At 36.3% G+C, this 20,307-nt stretch overlaps 1 protein-coding gene across 1 annotated transcript in view; it reads right to left on the minus strand.

Moving 5' to 3' along the window:
- The window catches only part of INVS (inversin), an 80,965-nt gene that overhangs the window by 18,281 nt on the left and 42,377 nt on the right, over positions 1 to 20,307 (minus strand). The window contains exons 6-11 of the mRNA XM_079300243.1: positions 17,807 to 17,987; positions 14,083 to 14,192; positions 9,405 to 9,576; positions 5,114 to 5,269; positions 3,405 to 3,634; positions 2,276 to 2,382 (exon numbers count right to left, since the gene is read on the minus strand). Coding sequence (XP_079156369.1) covers positions 2,276 to 2,382; positions 3,405 to 3,634; positions 5,114 to 5,269; positions 9,405 to 9,576; positions 14,083 to 14,192; positions 17,807 to 17,987 — 956 coding nt within the window. The remainder of the gene's footprint in view (positions 1 to 2,275; positions 2,383 to 3,404; positions 3,635 to 5,113; positions 5,270 to 9,404; positions 9,577 to 14,082; positions 14,193 to 17,806; positions 17,988 to 20,307) is intronic.

A 20,307-nucleotide genomic window follows, 5' to 3' on the forward strand; every position in this document is an offset into this window, starting at 1 on the left:
ATGAAAATTTGGATGTCAAGGTGTGCTGCTGACAGCATTTAAAGAGATGCAGATTTTTGATAACTGAGAAATGGGAATTTCAGAAGGAACAGTATATCAGATAAAAACATTTTTAAAGTGTTCCTAATTTTGAATACTTTAAAGATACAAAAGATACTAAAGTAAACTTTTTGCTATACTGTGTATCTACCAAGACAACGTATTCTATTGCAGATCCAAGTCATAAAGATCCATATTTTAAAATTCTCTTTTGGATTCTCTAACTCCATGCAAGCTACCTTTGAAAGTAAAAAAATCACTTAAATCTGAAGAGACCTTTTTATGACTGGACATTTACATACACTCCTCTGTTGTATCAGTTCAAAGCTTGATGCAAATTTCCTTTTCCCTTGGTTCTCTCTCAAGCAGAGAGCTTTTAAATCAAGCTGGTTTCATAGGGAAACACATGAAGACATCAGCCATCAGCTCTTATAGGCAATTTAACATGAAGGTGGTCAAGCAGCAGCTTGATGCACCCAGGACATTAGGTTGGATTGCAAAATAAATTTGCAAAGAACAACAAACCCAATACCCTCCAGACTAGTGCTTGATCACATATTTGGCAAGCAAGCAGGCACTTTAAAATTCTAGATGCAACCCCAGCTCTATATTTTCTCTAATCTTTTAGTTAAAACCACTATGTTTGAATTTTTAACTGTTATCTCATACTACACTCTAAGAAAGTAAAGAAGGGAAGCTTTTTTTTCCTAAAGAAATATTTGAAAAAAAAACCTATGTAGTGAAATTGCTACTAACTAAAAACCAATTTCATCCAATTACAGGTGAACCATATCCACGAGGTTATTTTTCCTCTCTCTTACAACACTCAATTTGATTTTCTACTTTCCAAACTCCCAGTACCTTAACAATGCAACAAGGTTTGTATATATTTATTAGGATGCAATTGTGCAATTTTATATATATATATTTTAGGAGAATTATATTTAAAGATAGATCCATCTAGAAATGGATCACTTTTGTTCTGCACATGCACTAGTGCTTAACAGCAGACATTTGGAATACTGCTAGTTGTATTTTGTATCTAGATTTATACATTATATAAATTATATATTTATATATAAATTTCAGAAGAGAAACAAAAATATATACTATCTGAATGACTGTGATAAGCCACAGCTAAGATATTTTCTTGACATTTGATCATCATTAGTACATTTCCACAAAGTAAGGATAACAGCAGTCTCCATTCTGGCAAAATTGTGGCTTTTAATCTTACTTATTAAAAGTAATTTAATTAAAACTGTTTATTCAATTTTCTATCAAAAATTACTAAAGAGAGCCTTGACACTACTTAATTAGAAACTAGTTATACTTTCATTTGTGCTTCTCAAGAAAAAATAAGAACAGAAAAGGAAGAGAGATCTGAGTGGTTTAGAGTGGAGAATAAAAGAAAAATGATGGGGAAAGGAAGCAATTAAAACCTGGGGTTAAGTACAAAAGTCTCAAATCTAGCACTGAAATATGGGGTTGCAGATGCCTTAAGTTATTTAAAATGCTGAAATATTCAAATTTATATGGCATGCTGTTCATAATCTTATAATTATGAGGAGGTCATCCACTCTAAAAAAGGCATTAGAAATATCTGCTAATAGCAATTATCTTCATGGTCAGGTGACTAATTTGAACTCCACAACCCAAATCACTTTTAAAAAATTATTATTTACATGTCAATGAAAGACAAAGAAAAGAGATGCAAATGTGCTGTCCCTTTATGATTATAGGAGACTTTTTTAAAAACGGGCCTTTAGAATACAGGTAACCACCAGGTACTTTGTAATCGCCATTTTAAAACATAACATTACATTTCTCCCATTTTCCTTCTTCTTGCTGTATTTGTATCATATATAAAAGAAAAATTCCAGTCTTTTCCAACAGCAGCAGAACTGCCTTTTCATCCTTTGTCCATACATATCTCCAACTCCACATAAATGAGAAAGGTCTTTAATATTTCCAACAAGACTGGAGTGAGGGAATACTCCATGAATGGAATACTCCAGAAGTTCATGGTACAGAAATACACAAGTTCAAGTCGCAATGTCTCAGTTAAAGAAGGAAACTTTCACATTAGAAAAGCTGTTTACTCTGAAGCCCAAGGTTACAGCTCTCCTTTGAGATATAAGATGAGGATCCTCTTACAGCATCTGAACATTTAACATTTAAATGGAAGGCAACACTCTGTCACAGTGACAAAGTAACACCTTCAGACAAGCAATACCTCTCCTCGCTGTTCTCCATGTGATTGGGGAAAGCATCAAAGCCGAGCAGCAACTTTATAGCATCAAGGTAGCCATTGTTACAGAGCCAGTGCAGGGCAGTTCTGCCCTGTAAAACAATAGAACAAAATTAAACATTACCCCCAAACTCTACCACGCCACAATAAAAGTCATAAATCATATTGCAATTCAATGCTGCTCTGGACACAAAGAACAAACAGTTCTTCTAAATAAACTTCCTTCTTAAAATAAGAACACAGCACTTAAATGTGTGTGATGAAAAATGATTTTTTTTTAACAATATTTCACCACTAGTGCTTTTTCACCTAAAACAGCTGAAAAGCAGCAGTAGAAGCCTAGCCTTAGAGTTGCTTTCTTTGCAAAAGATGTACAGGTTACTCTGTAGAACTCATAATGAAAACCACATTTCCATTACCTGGAATTATCTATGCCAACAACAAACAGCAACAGAAAATTTCAATAAATTGGGTGAAGCTCTTTTGACTGATGAGGTTCCACTGACTTCTGAGAAATTATGTCATATACCAAAGAAATCTGTTATAGGTTGCACAATTACTCTGGCTCCTAATTTCAATTACTGCCTGAATAATGGCACAAAAGAACATATGAACCAACCAGTGCTCTTTTTTTTTTTTTTTTCACCTGGAAGAGTGATACATGGGTATCACTCATGGATGTGGGTACTTAATGTGGACAAGTAGTTGAAGTAGTTATTGTGCAATCTCACTTGCAGTATCTTACTTTATTACTTGCTCTCTCTCTCTCTCTATGCTGGAGAACAGAGTAATATCACATTCTCAAGTCAGCTGTTAATACAGAACGATAGAAGAAATCAGATTATTAATATGACTCCTCATGATCACACTTTGATTAGGAAAAAACAAAAATTATCTGGAAAAATACAAATCTTCAATTCATGCTACCTATTAAATACTACTTTTCTTTCTAGATTTCAAAAGTTATATCAGGATGCATTTCCTTTTGTGACAAACAGCAGCACAGATTTTTCTATGTCCTGGGAAAGAGAATGACTTCGAAGAAAAGGAAGATGTTTTGATTTATGGCTATTCTAAAGTTAATGATACACCTCAGTCAAAAAGAACAACATACCTCTTTATCCTGAATATTTGGATCTGCGTTGTTTTCCAGCAACACTACCATGCAGTTAATGTAACCTCCATAAGCAGCACACTGCAGAGGTGTTCTTCCTGCATAATCCTGCACATTAGGGTTGATCTTATTTTCTATCAGGATTTGGCACACGTCAGCATTTCCTCCCAGGGCTGCCCAATGAAGGGGTGAATGGCCATCTTGGTCAACCAAATCTACTCTTGCTCCTCCTGTACAAACAAATGCATCTTTGAGCACAAAAAGAAAACACTGCCGAATGCTAAGAAAAGAGTGAGTTTATGTTCAACCTAGAACTTCCTTTTATTTTATAAACTGATAATTCAGAGAAATGTTTCAGAAAGCAACCTCAATTTCGTTACTCAAATCCTACAACTTAAATAAAACTTGGGAATACAATAGTTTCAAAGAGGGCCAGGCATCTAACTTTTTTACAAACTTTTGACTATCCTCTAATATGCTTTAGAATATCCAGACTTATCAAATGCCTATGAAAAACCTATTTTATTTGGTTCAGATCCATGAATTTTCAATAGAACTTTTCTTTCTTGACAACAAAACAACTTCTAAAATTATATTTCAGATTAAATGTCTTTTTAAAATCCCTGAAGCAGACAAGACAAAATATTCACAGTGCAATAACAACTTTTAAAATAAACTTTTTTTTTTTTTAATTCAAGCATGCTAAGACTCTTCTATGCAAATAACTAATTTCTCTATATGTTCTTGCAAGATGTAAAAATTCTATACAAAAAAAAAAACCTTCACAAATACAAGAACTTGAACCAACTAGCAACAATGACTCTCTAAATCATAAAATACTTAATTAAACATAATTCAGATTCTGGTAGCCAAGTTTCTTGCACCTACAAAAGCTAAATGGCACAGGACACAGGAGGAAAAGCTTAACAAGAGGTTATAATACACCCAGCAGATCACAGAAGGAAGAACATTTTTCAGTAAGAAAGGCTAGTTGATGGAAAATTTGCGGAATTCAGCCTGGATACCTCATCAATCCATAAGTGGGATAATGTGAAGTAGGAAGGAGATGTTTCTGGGAAGATAAAATGACAGAATTTTACATCTAAGATGCCACTATTCTTTCTCTGTACTTCTTACCCCTCAGCAGATTTTACATTTATCTAAAACTGTGTTTAAAACCCTTTGTTAAATCCTATTTCTGTCTACAAACAAAAGACTGCTTTTAAAGAAACAACCAGAACAAAATATTAATGATATAGGACTTTTAACATCTATCTTCATTAAAAAAATAAAGACTCACTTTAAAAGTCTTCAAAGAACCCTAAAAATGGTTTTTCACAAAAGGGAAAAAAGTTTAATTAGCTTATTTACTGGGGGGAGTGGGGAGAACCAAGCAAAAACAAAAGGACTTGCTGGGGAAAGAGTTGGTTTGAGAGACAAGAATGTATTTGGAAAGGCTTGAGCGGAAATGAGCTGTGAAAAAAAAAATCCCAATTAGGAAAATTTTGTATTTAACACTTCTAGCCATTTTGCACAACACTGATAATCTTCTAGATTCACTAGGGCTATTTCCCAAGGGGAACTTAAAAACAAAACCTGCTTTCAGGAAGGAATTTCCTACCCCACCTCTTGCTCAGCTGTTTACTTCCCATTCCCACAGGAAGCAGCAGCAGAACTCCGAACAGGTTTGTGAAGTCCTGAGAGCTGACCTTTAATGAGTGTTTGAATCACTTCCTTGTGACCCATCTCACAGGCTCGGAAAAGTGGGGTGTGTTTCATCACATCCAGAGCATCCACCTGTGCTTTGTGCTCCAGCAGCAGTTTCACTGTGCTGACGTGGCCAGAAAGGGCAGCAGCGTGTAATGCTGGAAGAATAGAGTAGTAGGGGAAAAAACAAACCACAATACCATGAGCTTTAGAGGTCCAAAATTAGAACAGTCACAATAAAAATTAATCACAACTACTTTAGGTAGAAGAAGTACTTTACAGCCTCAAGAAATTGAAGAATCATAACAAGTGATGATGCAACAATACCACTTTCTTGCCATACAAGTAATAAGCAGAAAAACTGTTAGCCCTGAAACATTCTAACTGGCACAAATAGAAATTCTACATTTACCACCACCAAGATCGTCTTATAGTGAGGATTTGTGGAAGAATAGCAGGTTCTGATTAAAAGAAAATAACATGATTTACTTCTGCCTCTGTTTTGTAGCATTCTGAGATCGTTCATCACCAGTGAAAGAAAGCTTTCATTATTTCTTCAATGCTTTCCTGAAAATGACTTTTTTCTTTCAAGTAAGCAAAGTTGTCTCAATTAAAACTAACTTCAGAAAAACACCCAGCAGTTCCTACTCCTCCCTGACCCCTCTTTTTTGTTTCAGAATTACTTGGAGAAAATTTTATATGAAATTATGTAGCAAGAAAATAATATTTGCACACTATCTCCAGCTCCCAGTTCTCTTCAAGAAAAAGAAGATTAGAGAAAGACCAGATGCTGCTAATTCAGATATTTCAAAGCTCAGGTAAAGATGTGGTGTCCTGTGACTGGAGATGCAATTGCCTAACACAGGATTCTCCAGGCACTATCAGCCAGGGTTGAGGATGACTAGTTAACAGCTCTTTTTGAAGGAAAGAACAACTGCACACAACAATGAGATTTCAAACCAATGGAGAACATTTGTATTGGTGCTTTCACTTACAGTTTGACTTCAAAATGCTTTGGGGGTTATTTCCTATAGTCAGCACTCAAATCAGACAATCTACATTCTCATGCTGCCTTAAATGTAGAATATTTTGCAGATAATAAAATCAAAAATAATACAGAATAAAACCACAAACCAATGCCATTTGTAAGTGTGCATTTAAAAAAGTGAATTCATATCTCCCCATGAAATTTCATGCTTAGTGAGAACTGAATCTGCTCATGCAAGCACAATGTGGGGCTGTAAACACTACCTACATGTCTTTATTTGTTTAATGTTGAAACAGACAGGATCAGGATCCAGCAGAGGCATTATACAGAAATGCACACCACAAAGATCAGCATTAGAAGAAGCAGCTTCTTGAACCATAGCCAGAATGTAAAAACAACATTTTTTATTTGCCAGCTACTGTTTACAACTAGCATCAGCTTATGAGACAGTGACCCAGCACAACCTGTTACACAGGCCCGACTAAAACACTCAGGCTGTTCATGTTGTCATTGACCCGAATCCAGCTGGTGTGCGCTGCCTTAAAACAGAGCCACAAAATAAGTGACAGTAACACTGTGACACGGGCTAAACGCTGGGGTCAGAGCCAGAGACACTCTGAGAAGCGAAAATTGAAATCATGCCTGTGAGAGGGCGCTGATTTAAGTCTAAGTGCAGCAGCCTAAAAGCTCAGGGCGCTGGGGAGAAGGGAGTGCCCGCGCAGCAGCCACTGCGAGTGGGTGGCTATCAGCGGGAATTGGGCAAGGATGGGATCCCTGCCGCGGCGCACATTTGGATGGGCCTGGTTTTCGTGGTCTGACCCCACAATAAACTCTAGGTTCTGGTTTTTGTCCTGAATCCCTTATGAAACCAAAGGCAGTAAACCACTCCATCAGATGACACATGGGGTGTGTGTAACAATACAATAGAAAAAGAGCTGCTGTGTCAGCTTGGCCAGTTCTTCCCCCCTATCACTCATTCTGACGCAGGCATCTTGTTTCGCACTTTGTGCTCAATATTTTCTTGTAAGCCAAATTTTCTGTGATGGAGTCACGGTGACTGAAGAGATTCCTCAGCCAGCTGGTCACAATGGGCCCTTTGTTGAGCCGACAGACAGAGCCCTCTCCATTGTGCGCAGTGACGGCAGAGCTATAAAGCTGCCCCTGTAATGCTCCTGCAGCGCTGATCTCTGAGAGCAGGGAAATTCCTTTCCCTTGGTGTCATTCTCCTACACAATGCCGAGAGCCTCGATGTTCTAGCAGAGCTCAATGGAGAGCTTGCTCTTTTTGAGCTAATGCAAAAGGCTGCGTTAACGCAACATTACAAACCGAGCTGAACTGAGTCTGCACACAAAAGTCAGAAAAACACAGCCCTGAACTCTGCTCAGCAACTGTATCCCAGGCACGGAGGCATGTGCGCTATTTTCTATTAGCGCATATTTTCCCGTCCAAACTCTGCTTTTCCCTCACGAAAACTTGGGAGTGATTAAAGCCCTTTGGAAAAAAAAAAAAAAAAAATAAAATAATCAGGGAGTGATTTACTGGTAGGCTCCCTTTTATGTTTAGAGCTCGCTATAATAAAGCCCACGCTATGCGCTCGCTGGCACAATGGTGCAGCTCGGCCAGCACAGCTCCCCACTTCCAGACTGTTCCTGTGTTCTACACAACGGCACCCTCCAGCAAATGGAAAATCCATTCATTTCCTTGGATTAAAAGCCCTACAACGAAACCGAGATTAAAAGGTGATTACATATCACCCCTACGAGAAAGGTTTTAAGACTGAAAGATAATAAACTCAACCACCTGAATTATTCAAGCATGAAATCCACACCTGAGTAATTTCAGAAACACAGTATGTGATTACCGATTACTGCCTGCAAAGAAAAAAAACCCTTTGTAAGGAGGTTTGCACAGTAACAACAACATTGCTGCACCTTAAGGTCTGAAACAAATGCCAAGAGGTATTTGAAAGGGAACTGTCAAGAAGTAGCAAGTGAAGGTGAGACTGATAAAAGATGAAAGAAGACTAAAATTATAGAATATTTAGTTTGCAATGTCATCAAACATGAAGACAGATTTTTTTGTTGCACTATTTCTTACACTCAAAAATTTCAAACGATCACAGCTTGATAAGACTGATTTATTTTGCGTATGTTACATTGTAAGAAAAAGAAGAATTTAGATATTTAAACAGAATTTTATGTTAATTATATTTAAGAATTTTATGTTACGTAAATTGTTTTTTGCTAAGATCCAGCATATATCAAAGGACACTTTAAAAATTCATTTTATAATAATATATTATAATAAATAATACTGATGCATACTGAGTTTCAATACTGAACCACACAACCCTGACATATATATTTTGTGCTTCTAACTCTGTGACTGTATCTGGCATTGGTAGCTCCTGATCTCCCTACATACAGCTTGCCCTGAAGCCCTACCATCAAACCCCTCCAAATTTATACCAAATATTTCCACATTCTCCTGTTTTTTCATTCTGATGTCATCAGCATACTATGCAACTTAAGTATTTTTCCAACGCTGTTGAATACATAAAGGCTTCAACATCTGTCTCTCTCACCTGTCAGAACTGTTATTCTGTTTTTTGAAAGCACTACATAGGCACAATATTTCTACAAAAAAATTCTTTTTTTTTTTCCTTAAAGGAGACACTCACAGTTACTTCTGGAAATTCTGTATTTCATTACTAGCATGCTTGAATCCTGAAACACTGTGTTGTCTACTTACCTTTTGTTTCAGGCAGATAACAGGATGATAAATTTGGGGGATATCAAGTTTGATCTCTTGTTTGGACAACAGAAGTACAATAGCTCTAATTTCTATTTAACAATCTTTACAAATAACAATGGAAAGATTTTCACAATGATAATTTAGCTACTTCAGAGGTTAGTTTGTTCTATATTGTTTCAAAGTATCTGTGTATTGTCAAATACATTTTTGAACAGGCATTTTCAGGAAGAGTTTTTTATGCAACTATATTTCACTTTATTCTTCATGTTACAGACCAGCTCTTCCTTTCACAGGATTACAGAGCTAACTAGCATTGCAGTGCATTTCTTTTTGCTACATTTCAAATGAACTGTTCCAATCTGTGCAGAAAAGGTTTGTTTTTTTTCCCAGGCAAAGAATTGACTCACATATACGATTAAACTAATGCAGAAATGTTTTCAGGATTGAAGTACACATTCAGAAAAACTTTAATACAGACTCTAACAATGTTTCCACTTGGATATCACACAGACTGGAAACATGCAGTGGCTCTTTACTGTAAAGCATCTTACCTGTGCCAGCGTATTTGTCTGTCATATTGATATCAATATCCAATTTTAAAGTCAGCATAGTCCTAATGACATCATCACTGCCTTTGCCAGCTGCCCACATAAAGGACGTTCTTCCCTCAAGATCTGAGTCATCTTTTACAGAAGGATGTTTCAAAAATACTTCAACTGTTTCCTGAAAAGACATACTGTTGAAATTAACATTAAAAGCAATCTGCAGCAACAAGAAACTATTGTCTCATGTAGTTGTTTATGAAGCAAATCAAAGCTTCATTCTTCCTTTTATGTTTATCAGGAGTAATAGCTCAATAGGAGCACAATATCTTCTGCTATGCCTTTTCCCTCACCAATGATCATAGTGCATCCTTTACTATGAGTTTAACACCAACATTTAACACTTTTTTCAGTGTCAAACACGATGTGTTATGACAAGGAAGCAAAAGACACTGTAGTCTCTGTGAAGAAAGCAATGGGAAAAATAGCATGGGTTTATTAAAACATGACTGTAATACTGTAATGATAATATCACAGAATCCTTTAGGTTGGAAAAGGCCTCTGAGATCATCGAATCCAACCTATCACCCCACACCACAATGCCAACCACAAGACCATGGCACTGAGTGTCACATCCCACCTCTCCTTAAATACCTACAGGGACAGTGACTACCATCACCTTCCTGGGCAGCCCATTCCAACATTCCATCAGCCTTTCTCTGAAAAAAATTCTTTCTGATGCCCAACCTGAACCTACACTGAAAACAATGTTCTTTCAAAATATTTTACCAATGTATATTTTTTAATCTCCAATTATAATTACAACTACACATGCAAATATTTTACTTTGCCTATCTCTAATATTTTGACTGTTAAAAAAAAGGGTCAACATAGGCATATTTCCTAATGTTTATAACATAATCAGGTTACTAATTATTGAAATACTATAAATCAGAAAATATTAAGGAAATCTTTACACCTGAGTCTAATCTTTCCACTGTAACTGTTAAACTAAAATACCAAATCAAGGCAAAAAATAATTATTTCTTTTAATGCTGTGTTTGTCTTAAGCTGACAGCAAATGGGTCTACTTGTCCAACCTGCTGCTAGATTCTTAATAAGTTACCCAGAAAATCACAACTATTAGAAAAAGAATAAAAGGAAGATTTTTCTCTTTTCTATCTAATGCCTTAAAAGTATCTGATGCCTTAAAAGCTGGGAAACATCTGATATGAGTCACTGGTAGGCTAGCCAATAAAAGCCTGAAAAAAACCCAGGTTTCATTATTTTACTTTATATTTTATTATTAACACTATCTTAGCCTTTCTTTTGTATGACCCCACAACAGCTCTATCAATGCTCTGGGTAGGACAGGAATTTCCTGCTATAATGAACTAAATTCTTTTAATTATAAAGGTGTTTGAATGCCTAAGCACCATTGATGAATTTGGATTTGTTTTTTCACTACTACTTACTGTTTCATCCCTCCAAAGAAATAGGAAATTTCTCATTTATCTTATGCTACTTATCTAAGATCCTTACAGTTTTGTGAATTTAGGTCTGAGCTACCAGTTTATTGTGACAAGGTCCAGCCAGAAGCAAGGAGAGATGGAAGCATAAAGCTTTCCACACAATCCCAGCATGAGTTTACAGCTCTGTATACTCACACTGACCACCACTACACCTCAGACACAAACAGCCTCTCATTAGGCCAGAAACTCAGCAACCTCCCAGGGCTCTGCACTGCTGGAAATCCTGCAGAGTGAAAAGCACTGCAAAGGTTGCTCTTCTTCAATACTGAGGCACATATTCTAAAACATACAAATACTTTATATTTCCATTAAGTTTTGGCAAAGTAATGTTTCTTTCAGTGACTCTTCCTATTCTACAGCTTTTAATTGGAAAAAGTGGAAGAAAATCCCATACTGCTGTAAGAATTATTTTCTAAAATGAAGTTACCACAACTTCAAAACAAAACAAAATTAAATTACACCAGTATGATTAACAAATCAGGAAATAGAAGTAGTAATCAGTTTAATTCTACATATATTTTGTTATAAAAGATCACATGTATTCTAACATTATTTTAAAAAATTGGAGGAAACAACATGAACAACAAAGCTGAAAAACATCAGTAAAAGAAAGAGCTAAATGGGAAACATTTAATACTGTGCTATCAGGAAACTGAAAAATACTACATATAATTTTTGAATATTTAGAAATAAGACAGGGGCATCAACATTTCATTTACTAGATCAACACATATAAAAACACGAAAGGAAAGTACATTGCTTTGAAAACCTCTGGAAAAATTAAGAAAAAAGATTAGTGCCGCATACTAAAATCCATATGAAGAGAGCATCTTAGCTCAGCTGGTTAGAGCATGGTGTTAACAACACCTAGGTTTAATCCTTGCTTGGACTTAAGAGCTGAACTTGATGGACTTGAGGGTCCCTTCCCACTCAGAATAATCTGTGATCTGAAAACAAAGATTGTCTAATCTTCCTTCACACATGAAGTTCAAAAATTAAAACAGCAAAGTTTCTTGGGACCTCCTGTGGGATACCCAAGACATCTAAATTTGGGTGGTTACATTAGGTAATGTCTCTTCTTATAGAACTTTTCATGTCAATAGTAAGTGGGGATAAGTTAGTCTTAGGGAAAAAATTCACATACATTAAGCAAAGGCGAAATCTCTTCAATCTTTAAAAATCCAAAAATGTCATATTATAGTAAGTAACTCACAGAGAAACAGGGCAAAGAACAAGATATCAAAGCAAGTAAAACTGAAAGCCATGTAAATATTAACCATAAACACAAAAGAAGAAACTTTCTTCTTGTTAGGAACTAGAAAACATGACATTTTAACTGAGAAAAACTGCACCTAACCAAAGCTGGGCAGACTGAATAGAACAACAATGTGGCTCTCAACCATGAGTATAGAGATAGTACTGCCAGAACAAACATGGATGCATCTCCACTCAGTTGTTTGATCATGTATATGGAGTGCAGTGGTAGGAATTACTCAATTATATAGAAACAACTGGACTGGTGAAAACAGAGTCCAGACATAATTTAGGCAGGGGCTGTTGAGTACATCACCAGCTAAAACAGGCTTGCAGATCTGAATTAAACCCTCCTGTGTGACTTTTCCTGTAAGATGGGAAACAGTACATTCATTGTAAGCACACAAGATTACAAAAGAATGTCTGATTCTGCCATGTACGTTATTTCCACTTAAAACACAGATGATATCACAGTTTGGCTGGCTGATGGGATCAAAAGGCAGCAACATAATGAAGATGTTTCATTCAACTGAATCAAGCCCAGGGAAAGAAAGAAAGCCAGTATGAAAAATCTTTTTAGGGATACAACAATATAGAAAAAAAATTAAAAAAAAAAAAAAAACCAAGATGAAAGAATATGGAGATAATCACCAAATGGTAAACATAGAAAAAAAAAGTTTTTGAGTCCAACTCAAACATGAAAGAAAGACTTTTACAATACAAATATTTTAGACATGTGAATTAGGCCCAAATTGTACACAGCCCTAAATGGACAAAAATCAGCATCAATAAAAAATTATCTAAAGTGAAGATTACACAGAGAGACATGCTTCAAAAAAAGTCTGAATTAAAAAAAAATCTGGATGATCTTAGACCACTTCCAAAAAAATCCCAAAGCCCAAAAACTCACTATCACAAAGGAGCAAAGATATTGGTCTGTTCCCTCTTTCAATACTACTTTTAGACTTGAATTGCTCTCAAGGGCATTTAAATTTTCCTTTTTTATTTTCCTTGTTAACATGTAGGTATGCAAGAAAGACCCAAATTACTACCCTGCTAAGAAAATGTTGGAATGTGGACTAGATTACATTACATTAAATGACCCTTTCTGTAAAGGGAGGGTATGAAAACTATGAAAGGTGAAGGAGCTTAAGAAAAGCTTTCTTAATTTCCAGTGCTTGTGAACTACTTCTGCAACATCTGTGACTGGCAATCATTGAAGTGCTGAGTTTTAAACTTGGCTCTACTGTATCTGATTCTTGCTCTGGGGAAAAAAATTACCTATTATACCAAAGTGTAAGAATTAAGCTGTCTGAGAAACCAACATTCTTTGTTGTCTGAGTTTAAAAAATATTTTTAAAAATTAAAAAATATAGTGCTCCTGAAGACTTATGACAAAAGGCACTCAACTCTTCAGCCATGCTTCATGAGACAACAGGTCATTCATAACACCAAATATTCATAAATTAATCACTCCTTGAATGCAAAGACTGGTTTGACTAGTCCTGCAACAGCTGTGCAAATATTCCTACAGGTCATCTTACTCTAGATACCTTATAACTGCTTAGGCTTCATTATAATGAGCCCTAAAACCTGAAAGCACTGTGAAATAGTAGGTGTCATTCTGCTTTCTGTTGAAGTAACTGAATGACTATTGTGTATTCTGATGCAAACATATGGCTCAAAGGGTCTTTATTTGTACAGAAAGCCAGTTTTTGTAAATCTATCTTTTAATAGTTTGAAATTAACCAGATGGGTATCACATAACATAAGAGAACTCTGAATTAACTCATGCCAACAACACTGTGCTTATATGAATTCAAAAACAATTTAAACACTCTGCTGAACTGTAAAGACTTTAGCAAAATGTTTACTTCACATTTAGGGTATGTTCTACTTACAGCAAAGTTGCTCTGTGCTGCATAATGTAAGGGTGTTGCACCTTGACTATCAGATGGGATAGTTCCAAACTTATTTCTTTCTAGTAAAAGATGGACAATCTGTGAATGACCTGAGAAAAATAAAATTAAAACAAATTTTTATCAAATCCTAAAGTCAATAAAATGCTTAGTTAAAAAAAAAAAGTAAAAAACCTCCTCTGGCAAACAAACAACCTCAACTCAAACAAAACAGAAGAAAACATGAAAACAGACTTTAAAAAATAGTCATATATTTGTGTTGTAGACATTATAGTTTAAATGTAAGAGATAAACATAAGTATTGATATTTGAACTGTTAAGTCTGGCATGTACTTTCTTCCCAATAATGCTCCAGTGCCATACTCTCTATTGTCATTTTTGGGGGACATCTATAAACCAGAATTACTATAAATACAAAATTTCTTTTAACAGAAATCATTAGAGCTTTTCCCTAAATAAAGAAACCAGCAGTAACTGGCCAGCCAAATAACTATGATATTAATTTTGCAATGAATTGGTTGAATGTTTCCAGAAAAAGCCTGTAATAACTCAGTTGAGATGCTGCATTTGAGTGGCAGGTCAGAAACAGTAAAGTGAGCATACGCTGATGATGATGATGAGCATTTGTTCATCTGCATTAAAAGACAAGCTAAACCAATGTTGACAATTTCATCACACAACATCTTGTTTTATAGAAAGCAAGTGTAAATTCTTCACTTAGGTTTTATTTAACCAAAATTTCAACTGGGAATGTATACCAGAATCAGAGGCTAGTCTACTACCAGCTGCTATAAACAGGCTTACACACAACTCCTTCCACAAAACCAGATAAAAACATTTTGAGATTAAAAGCACAGCACTTTTGGAGGATGGTTAAACTCTGTTTTCCTGTCTGTGAAGTGAATATAAAGACAAATACAGCATATTACCCTAAAGACAACCAGTCCATTCATATACTTGTTTCTGTCAGCATATGCAGCTCACAGAGTATCTTAATGATTTGGTATTTTAAGCAATACTATAAAACCACTCTGATTTTACAGGTGAAAACTCCCAGTATCTCATATGTCAGAAAACCAATCAATTCTGCAGCTTGTTATTTTTGCACAGTTGTCTTGAATCACTTAAGAATAAATGAAAAGGTAGGTAAACCTTCCTGCTAGCAGCAGACTATTTTTAATGAAAGCATGAACCATTACAGAATGAAGCTGTGCTACAATTGTGGTCTGTAGCTCTTAAAAACCTAAGACATGGAGGACTAGGCAAGCCCCCTCTTGCAAAATGGCACTTTGAGACTTTATATGTACAGAAATATCAGAAATGAGAGAAAATGGTAACTTGGGTCAAAAAGGATGAAGAGTTTTGTAAGCATTTTTTTTATTTCTGGGGGCCTTACGGTGTACAGGAAGGCTCCTCTTTCCTTTTAGCCATTAAGAGAATTCTAGATGCAGAACATCACATAATTCTGTCCTTTCCTACAACAACAACAACAACAAAAAGAAGAGATATAATGTTGCTATGCTATTCCATCTCAAGAGTATGGGAAGTAAATTGAGGTTCACTGGAAGAACTTGCTTTGGAGAGGAATCCAAGCCGAAAAACCATAGGAGTACTGAGCCTGAAAAAAGATTCCTGAGCTTTCAGGACAGACAACTAACAAAAGACAAACTAACAACTAACAGACAGCCTAACTCCATAATCAGGACAGGAGGTCTAACTATGTTATATGAGAATAAGGCTTGAGGGATTTAAAAAAAAAATAGCATTTGGTGCAACAGTAAAGAAATTGGTGCAAAGGTGGATCTCACTCAGCCATTAATGTAAACGTTAAAACTCATTTCTTGAGGTCAAGAACTGTCATTTCTGTTGTACTTTTATCTAGCAGAGATGTAACTTGGCTGGGACTTTTATCTACACAAAAAAAAGGTAAGCAGAGCAACAATGCTCTTAAGATGCATGAAGTCACATGCAATCCATCACATCTAAGAAAACTTGTGGCAACATCCCTGCACTTCTTTAAATCTCCTGCTGTTCATCTATATAGTAACATCTTACTCTCTTTAAGACCCACTTAGAACATTAACTTCAGCTTAAAACCATAATCCTGAAAATTAATAACGATTTACTAACCAGAAATTCCCAACGAGTTTATGCCACCTAGAGACCTCATCAAGTTCACAAAGTAGTCTGGAGGTCTTGGCACATCTTTCCTCTTTATTCTACATTGATTAGAAAATCCATTTTTCCAACAGATAAAACTTGTCTCTTAAATATAATAAATTTCAAAACACAATAAATTTTGCTTCTTGGATGGAACCAAGTGATAAGGACTATTTCTTTGGAAAGCTGATCCTATAACATCTGATCCTTAAGATGCTTCATAGTTTCTCTGTTAAAATTCAATATCCCTACATATATGCAAATTTGAGAACACTCTTCTCTCTTTTTTGTTTTAATAAACATAATCAAACTACAAGTATATTGCCACTGGAGTTGCAGTAACTCGCTCCAGTGAACATCTGATTCTTGTATTGGCTTTCTTCATCTGCAGTGTCCCAAAGGACCATTGGGATGAAGCCTGTTAAAAGGGGAGGGAGACTGTTTGAAGATTCTTTTATCCAGTGTTTTTTGTTGTTTTTTTTTCTCTTGAATGGAAACAGGAGGTAAGGTTTCTAAATCATATTATTTTTGTGTCTGTCATTTCAAGGGTTGTGTTTCCCTGCATTTAGACTGTTTACATTTAATCAGGTTTTAACTTGTTTTGCAAGGATCTGGTTTTTGTAAATCCAAACCAAAATTCACATATGCAAGGTTACAACTTACAGAGCACCTGAGTCTAAGGATAACAATTTAAACAGAGAAAACTCTACACAAATAAAACTCATTGTCAGATCTGATTAGATTGCCATAGCATATCTGATGAAGAGCTTGTACTAGAAGTGTCAATTCTGTCATTTTTTGTTGTTTACTTGTGCTAGCATTATCAGAGTATCTGCATTTTCTTTGTGAGAATCTTCTAAAGCCCCTTATTTAGTTTAGGAGAGGTAGTTTAAAAAAAACTAGATAATATAATCATAAATCCACTTAACCAGTCAGACAAACTGCAGTACATCACAACAGGCTGAAAGGGAGCGTGTGACTCATGATGACATCAACCACCCTGCATTGTAGAGCAGCTCAGCTCCCTCAGGCACTTCACAAACCACATGTGACCACCTTACATACAACCCAAACAAGAGTACTAGCTTAAATTTGTGTATGAAATGCTAGCCAAGCTATCTTTTCAGATAAAAAATAAACAGGAGCTCTGATATTTTCTTCATGAATTCCCATAGATTGTATTGCTTTTATGCTGGGCCACCTCAGACACCACTGCTCCAGAGTATCTGGTTTGTTGTTGTTTTTTTCTGATGAGCAAAGCTGCAAATGCAAGAACAACCTCAATATACTCTAACTGTTCTTAAGTCATCAGCATATATAACCTGTTCAAGTAATGCACTGTACAATGCTTTGGAGAATCTGAAGCTAATCTGAAGCAGCCTACACAAACAAAACACAAACTTCTAATCCTGGTCAAACAGAAATGCTTACTGCTCTAAGAGATTAGTTATCATACTGCTGGGCTGGAATGAAATAAAAATCAGAGACAAAGATTAAACAGTACAGTTAATTAATGACTAAGTGACTTCAGCACTGTCCAGTTTACCAAGTAAGGCTGCCCAGTGGAGGGGAGTTCGAAACAAGTTGTCATAAGATGTCACATTGCAGCCTTCATAGGAGGTCAGGACATCCACAACTGCTACATTCCCATCTGCAACAGCAAAATGAAGAGGAGTTCGTCCTTCATAGTCTTGCCAGTTAAGCAGAGATTCTGTAGGTGCAGCTTCCTTTAAAAAATGAACAGAACAACAAAATTTTAAGAATATTAAATCAAAGACCAAACCTATACAATCTTTACAGATGCGTTTTCAGAGAGAGAGAGAGAGACTGTCCTTGATCAGTAGAATGTAGCTGTACAACCAAAAACTTTTGTTATAGTATAGGCTACTTTCAAGTATTTCTCACAGAATGCTTTTTTATACTTAATTATTGTACCAGACCTGATTTCTGGTACATACCCCATAGTTTCACCAGTCCGCTGTGCAAGTGGTTCCTTAAACAGATCTTTAAAAGATTAACTCTGGCTCTTATGAAAATAACTAGAAATTCTTACATAATTTACAAGTTGAAAATGACATATATATCTTCAGATTTTCTCCAACAACACTTCCCTTTTTGCACAAGTTAATTTTATGACTTTCATTAAAATATTCTTCTTGCATTTTACACCCTTAAAGTATTTCCATAGGAGATGTCTACATCTCTAACTGACAGGATAGAAGTGAGAGAGTACTTCTAATAATGCATCTACTTTTAACAGGCTTAATTTTGAATTCAAAGTCTTTCAAAGTCTCATGAGTAGTCACTCGATCATGTAACATAGGCATTAATAGATATAACTTGACTTTTCATTACCTTTTCTTAAAAAATATGCTAAATAACTTTTACATAAAGGTCTCTAGCTGTACAGCTTTGTATTATGATAATTTAATCTCTCAAATGTTTTCTATACAGATTTCTCTTTGTGACTTTCTTTTTCAGGCAAGAGAGCAGAACAAGTACAAATGAACATAATATTAGCATTTGAGAAATCTTCAAATGGCAAATATCATAAAGGCCCTGAAATACGAACTTTAAACTTCACTTTTCCAAAAAGAGAGGTAATACTAAAAAAAGTAGTAAAAAATAATATAGTAGAAACTCAAGATGCAGGACACTAAACATCTAGAGTAAAAGCATATTGTTAAAACAAGAGTTTAGGTAAGCCAGAGTGAGTGAGTCTGCTTTTCTATCTCCAAAAATTTAAAACAGCTCACTGAAGTCATGGGAGCCCTGTGTAGAATTAAAAAGGAATGTAGTCCTGAGATTTTTAACTTCCAACACTAGAGGGGATTTTAACCCATGATAAGTGAGCAAAGCAATCCTCCTGAAAATGCAGAGCCACACTATATCACAATACTTTTTTGAAAGGGGAGCAAGGGATCGTGTTAAGTGCAGCTTGTTAACTGTTAAAGCAAGTTCCTGATCCCTTCTCACTAAACTAACTGAAATCTTTCCTTTTGACTGCACTAAGCACACAAATTGGCTGTGGAATCACTTGCATTTGCACTATTTGATGTGTAGTAACCATGACATAGAAAGCAATATCTAACATTGAGAACAATTAATTAAGAAGAAGAAAGGGAAGAAGACTTCACAACCTCTCTAGGCAGATTGTTCCAAGGCTCACTCACTTTTCATCTCAGTAATGATGCTTTCCTTCATATTCAAATGGGAATTCCATATTTCAGGTTGTACTCATTGGCCCTTATCCTGTTGCTGAGCACCACTGCAAAGTGCCTGGCTCCATCCTCTTAACATCCACACTTAAGGTATTTCTCACTGATAAGATTCTCTCTCAGCCAGGCTAACCAGTTCCAGGTCTCTCAAACTTTCCTCATAAAAGAGATGCTCCAGATCCCTCCTCATTTTCATAGCACTTAGCTGGACCCTACCCACTAACTCCTGGTCTTCCTTGAACTGGGGAGTCGAGAACTGGACACAGCATTTCAGATGCAGCCTCCCAAGGACTGATCCTCTAGGGAAGATCACCTCCCTCGATCTGCTGGGAATGTTCTTCCCAATGCATCCCAGGGTACCAACGGCATTCTTGGCCCCCAAGGCACATTGCTGGCTCATGGACAGCCTGCTGTGCCCCAGGAGCCTCAGCTCCTTCTACTGAGCACAGTGTGATTCCTCCCCAGCTGCAGGACTCTATTTGCCTTTGAGCTTGGATGAGATTCCTCTCTGCCCAACTCTCTGGCCAGTCCAGGTCCCACTGACTGGCAGCACACCATGATGGTGCATCAGCCACTCCTCCCAGTTCTATATCATCAGCAAATCTGCAGGGGTACAGTCTTTCCCCTCATCCAGGTTATTAACTAATAAATGGGAAAAGACTGGCCCCAGTACTGATCTCTAAGGAACACTTCTAGATACAGGCCTGTAACCAGGCTCTGTGCCACTGATCACAACCCTCTGAGCTCTGACATTCAGCCAGTCCTCAGCCTGCCCACTGCTCACTCAGAGAACCTACCTGTGACATTGTTATGGGAGACAGTGTCAAAA

This window comes from Erithacus rubecula, assembly GCF_903797595.1.
Source record: "Erithacus rubecula genome assembly, chromosome: 3".
NCBI lineage: Eukaryota > Metazoa > Chordata > Aves > Passeriformes > Muscicapidae > Erithacus > Erithacus rubecula.